Source organism: Anomaloglossus baeobatrachus, chromosome 1, assembly GCF_048569485.1.
Source record: "Anomaloglossus baeobatrachus isolate aAnoBae1 chromosome 1, aAnoBae1.hap1, whole genome shotgun sequence".
NCBI lineage: Eukaryota > Metazoa > Chordata > Amphibia > Anura > Aromobatidae > Anomaloglossus > Anomaloglossus baeobatrachus.
Window position 1 is genome coordinate 223,644,506 of NC_134353.1, and position 5,988 is coordinate 223,650,493.

Consider the following 5,988-nt stretch of genomic DNA (forward strand, 5'->3'; position numbering starts at 1 on the left):
GATCAAATGCTTGACCAGGGTTATCAAGGAGAAGAAGAGGCAAGAGGCCTGTGTTTGGGCTCAGTTAGTGCTCCCTGGTGGTGGTGCAGTTGGCAGCTGCGTTACCCAAGGGATGATCCATTACCTTGACCACGAGCAGGGCTACGGCTTTTTCCAGGAGGAGGGGACGAGTATCAAAGTGTATGTTAATGCCATATCGGTGTGCGAGGGTCCCGCTCTTACCTGGGGAGACTGGGTCCACTTTGTCAAGGAGAACAGACCGTGGGTGGTGTTACGCGGTAGAAGTCGTACAGCCCTTGGCAGAAGGACTTATGAGAGGTGCTGCATCCCAAAGAATCCACAACAAGAGACAATACCTCGACAGCACTGACCCTGACTGCCATGCTAGTGGGGAGATGGAGGCCAGTTTCCCCAGGCGGCGAGCACCCCATCGATGGTAAGCATCGCACAGGGGGCGCAGTCAGCCATAAATTTTAAGGTGGTCGATACCGAAGTGACCGAAGTGTGAAACAGTCCACAGTCTGAGAACATTTCTTTTTTCAACTACCCCCCAGTTGTGCTTGTTGCACTAGGATATATGGGACTGTTTTGTATTCCATGTAGGGGCTGAGCATCAGGAGATCCAGCCCATGAAGTTGGCCCAGAGCGGCCGAAGTTAAGTTAATCTTTGTTTCCCTCTCCCCCACTTATTGTGTGCATGTTGCGCCACCCTCTGCGCCCCCCTCTGCTGGAAAGTGAAACCCTGAGTGGTGAGATACGAGGTATGTGACCAGGTGACCTGGACTGTTCCAACCTGGGCTCTCCAAATGAATTCATGGGCTCAGTGTTGGGCATTGGAGCAGTTCTGTAATCCACCATCTGAAACCATGATCTGAAGTCCTGTAGAATCACACCAGTGACAAGAATAGGCTCCTATTTATCAACTCCCATTCCAGGGCATTGTGCTCCACAGTATTGGGGGAATATAATCATGGCTGGCTGTTTCTTCATTGTTTGATAGTTCAATTGTCTTCCAAATAATGCAGACTAGTACATCACAGGGAGCTGATGCAATCTGTCATCAGCATCATCAGCAGGCATTCCACAAATTAGCATAAAAAGGGCCCATTTTGCCTTAAAAAAAAATTCAGGGTTCCATTTGCAGTATGTTCTGGGTCATTATCCATCTTTACTGTGAAGCGTTGTCAAATAAACCTTGCTATATTTGGGTGAATCTGAGCAGAAAGTATCACCCTGTATAATTCAGAATTCATCCAGTTGCTTCTGTCTTCAGTCACATTATCAATAAACAGTCCAACACTTTATAGAGAGGTATTGATATCTGTAGGTTGGATGCATAAAGTGTCACAAAAGCACAGACTTTATCATTACTCCCAATACCCTGATGACTGAAGATTTTATTGTGGACAGTAACAACACATAACAAGCTAGAATCAATTTTATACCGTGCTGATTTGGAATTTATAATTAGCTGGACCAGACAGAAAAAAAGACACAATGAATAGACTCAATGGCTATTTATTATACTGTATACTGTTACAACTCAGCTTCAACCTGGCGACTATGCTATTCTTAATTATGGAAAATTTTTACTTTCGATCAACAACGTCCCGGGAATATTAGAATTATACAAATATCACCAAATATTCCCAATATAAACAATTATTTATTTAATAAAAAATCAACACCACAGTGTAAGTAAACAAGTGATCACTAGATCATGTACATATTAAAATATTCCAGATGACAATGAAATATAAGCAAGCAGACACGATTCACAAACAACTTCGAGCATAGGACTTAACTTAGGCTGAAAATATAGCAGCATTCAACATCCAAACTTTGGAGTCTAACAGTCCATAAGGTCCAAGCATATATGTGCTGTTGCTCTTTCAGAAGTCCTTTCAATATAGGTGAATCGTCCACTTAGATGTCATATAATTATTATACACTATAATAATATAATGTATAATATATACATCTATATACTTAGATGTCATATAATTATTCCTTCTTAGTTCCTCCGCCTCAAGGCGGAGGAACTAAGAAGGAATAATTATATGACATCTAAGTGGACGATTCACCTATATTGAAAGGACTTCTGAAAGAGCAACAGCACATATATGCTTGGACCTTATGGACTGTTAGACTCCAAAGTTTGGATGTTGAATGCTGCTATATTTTCAGCCTAAGTTAAGTCCTATGCTCGAAGTTGTTTGTGAATCGTGTCTGCTTGCTTATATTTCATTGTCATCTGGAATATTTTAATATGTACATGATCTAGTGATCACTTGTTTACTTACACTGTGGTGTTGATTTTTTATTAAATAAATAATTGTTTATATTGGGAATATTTGGTGATATTTGTGCTATTCTTAATTATGCCAGATGTATTGTTTCATTTGTTTGGTAAATTAAGAGGTATTAGCCATTGTTTCATGTCAGTCTAATTGGTGCCCCTTTCTGTATGGTAATTTGTGGAATGTCTGCTGTTTATGCACTGCATTCTGCAGTGTACTAGTCTGCGTTTGGAGGATAGCTATGTAGTCTAATTGAATCAGTGGACAATGAGTGAATAGCCATGATTGCATGATTAATTAATAAATTAACTCAGTTTATAAATTAAATTCTCATCTGCTCTGATTTCAAGTGACATAGAACTCTTGAGAACTCTTTGGCTATGTTCGCACGTTGCGTTTTTTACCGCGTTTCTGCAGCGTTTTTGGCAGCAGCGTTTTTGGGCAAAAAGGCATGCGTTTTTGATTTCCAGCAAAGTCTATGGGAAAAGCAGAAATCCTGTCTGCACTTTGCTTTTTGTTCAGCAGCGTTTAATTTGCATATTTGTGGTCAAAAACCATGCTGAAAAAGAAGCAGCATGTCAGTTGTTTTTGCCATTTCTGCAGCGTTTCCTTAACATTGGAGTCAATGAGAAATGGCAAAAAGCAACCAAAATCACAATTCCTGCGTTTTTCATGCTTTTTACCTGCTTTTCAACTGCGTTTTTGGCTCCAGAAACGCATGCTTTTCTGGCATAAAATTAATGGGTTCTAATGTTCCTTTACACACACACAATAACCGAAAATTTAAATGCTAAAAAATAATAAACTTTAGCTATTTTTCTGTTAAAATGTGCATAACCGCTATTATTACATTTAAATTGATAATTTCCCATTTAATTTTATTAAAAGTTAATTTTATAATTTTTTTCTCTTTTTTCAATCTTTTTGACTATTTCAACTTTATTTCTCAGTGTCTTGATCTCAAAAACGCATCTGCAGAAACGCAGGTGAAAACGCAGGTAAAAAGCGCTAAAAACGCACTAAAAACGCGGTAAAAACGCATGCGTTTTTAGCGCTAAAAAATGGTCAAAAGCCATTTGGTCAAAAACCAAGGGAAGGAAAACGTGCAGAATAAACTGCAGGTACACCGACGCAACGTGCGCACATAGCCTTTATCCATAGGCAGCAGCTCTACCTTTAGGCTATGTGCGCACGTTGCGTTGGTGTACCTGCAGTTTATTCTGCACGTTTTCCTTCCCTTGGTTTTTGACCAAATGGCTTTTGACCATTTTTTAGCGCTAAAAACGCATGCGTTTTTGTAGCGTTTTTATTGCGTTTTTAGCGCTTTTTACATGCGTTTTTCTTATTAAAAACGCATATGCGTTTGCCATGTCATTGAACTCAAAAATAAAGTTAAATGATTCAAATACAAAAATGTCTGCCTTTCCTGTCTTGTTTATGTTAATTTGTTATGATGTCACTTCCTGACGCAATGATAACTCTAAAATCATCAAGATTGAACATGAAAACACTTCATATGTAGCAAAAATAAAGTATACAAACACAGATTTTCATGTCACAAATAAAATAATTTATTTTCAAAGCTTTATTTACGTCATAAAGCCATTTTTATGCACATTTACACATATGTGCAACATATAATTGATATTTAGGAAAAATACATAATTTTTTATAAACATACACATAAGATTAGATCATTATGACATTATGGTTCAGAAAATAATTGCCTGCTGAAATATCCTTGTGGTGGTTGTTGGGAATGCAAATTAACATTTAACGGGGGTTGTATATTCATTTGGCTAGATTGTGGTTTTTGAGTTTGGATGCCAGGATGCAAATATTGTTGGGGCACATTTTGATTATATGTATTTGTATTTAGAGAATAAGGTTTTTGTATGTAGATTGGGTTATGGGCAATAGTAGCTGTATTCTTTTGGGCTGGTGGGTTTTTGACGTCATCAAAAATTTGTTCAATTTTAGAAATAATTGCGCCAGAGGAAGGGAAACTACCCTCTTCCTCATAGCAACTCAGCATCCCACATATGGCTGTCATGCATGTATTTTTTTTCTTCTCATCTTTAATTTTTCGGATTCTACCTGCTATACTAATGCCAAAATGATCAATGTCATCTTCTTTGGCACTAGTATTCAATAATTTTAAGGTTTCGTTACAAATAACGTCCTCCTCTAATTGGATATTTTTGGTGTTTTTTTTTTTGTTTTTTGGCTTAATATATTTTGTGGGACCTGAGGTAATTATTGTAGGTCTAGGTGGTGATTTATCTTGAACCGTACCACTTTCTAGATCCCCTTCATGTTCAGATGAAAATTGATCTATATTGGCTGATGGCCCTTCCTGGTGTGGTTGATGAAGGCTCTCTTGCCCCTCTTCATCATCAACAGGTGTTTGTGCTGCTACATTTCCTGAAGTTCTGTTGAGGTGAAAGAAAAAATAAAAAACAATTAAATACAATGTAATTTATTGTGATGATAACATTATTGTCATAAAACAATTTTAACATACTGTTACATGAATACTTACTCTCTAGTTTTCCGACTTGTGCAGAGGAATGACAGCTCATCATAATAGATGAAATTTGGTTTTTTAGGGGAACTGCCACTTTTCATGCCCTCATTCCTTATCTTGTGAAATCTGTCCTTAACTGAACGCCACCTTTTCCGCACATCAAGCTCTATTTTAATTGTGCAATGAAAAAAAAAAAGACAAAACTTAAATTAATTTTAATAAGTATAGTAACAGTATAAAAACAACTAATTTAAACAAGAAATATACCAATTTTATGTTGTAAGGCTGCATCAGCCTCATGCCATTGTGGGAACAGTTCAGCACAGATTGTTCCCCAACAGCCCATCCTCTTGTTTTTTTGCATGTAGTCAGGGCATGTGGGATCCCAAAGGCATGGCATGGATTCAACCTGTAACATAATTTTACAAATTAGTAAAGAAGTGATTCCTAAATTTCTAAGATTATAAAGCTTGGCATTATCATTATCACATTTTTTAAGCAAAATAATGAAAAATAAATCAGCTACTTACCATAGCAATTAATTTTGCAACATCGATCTTCATTCGCTGGAACCAAGCCATTATAAATTTCAGTAGATCAAAGTTTATCTATTATGAGAAATCACAATAGTAGCAGGCACTGAAACATACTCAGCTCTGTATTTATAGTACAAAGGAAGTGATGTAGGTAATGACGTTTGTGCCTGGTTTATTTGCCTACTGCACCTGCGTTTTTGGTTTGGAAAACGCTGGTTAAAAGCATGTAAAACGCACATTAAACGCAGATTATTCTGTTCAACATGCGTTTTGCCATTTCTCATTGACTCCAATGTTAAGGAAACGCTGCAGAAATGGCAAAAACAACTGACATGCTGCTTCTTTTTCAGCATGGTTTTTGACCACAAATATGCAAATTAAACGCTGCTGAAAAAAAAGCAAAGTGCAGACAGGATTTCTGCTTTTACCATAGACTTTGCTGGAAAACAAAAACGCATGCCTTTTTGCCCAAAAAACGCTGCTGCCAAAAACGCTGCAGAAACGCGGTAAAAAACGCAACGTGCGAACATAGCCTTAAGCCACTGCCTGTAATAAGCATTACAGGAGGATTTGGTAATCTTGACATCTGTATTGCTGGCAGAGAAGCCAGAAGCAAATTATTCAG

The 5,988-nt window shown here is 37.6% G+C and overlaps 1 protein-coding gene across 1 annotated transcript; it reads right to left on the minus strand.

Moving 5' to 3' along the window:
- Positions 1-4,005: 4,005 nt before the first annotated feature.
- Positions 4,006-5,429, minus strand: LOC142294861 (uncharacterized). Its single transcript, XM_075337949.1, has 4 exons — positions 5,358-5,429; positions 5,095-5,236; positions 4,843-4,993; positions 4,006-4,732 (listed from the first exon to the last, which is right to left on the minus strand). The coding sequence occupies exons 1-4, from the start codon at positions 5,406-5,408 to the stop codon at positions 4,006-4,008; spliced, it is 1,071 nt and encodes a 356-aa protein (XP_075194064.1). The 5' UTR covers positions 5,409-5,429.
- Between the last annotated feature and the right edge of the window lie 559 nt (positions 5,430-5,988).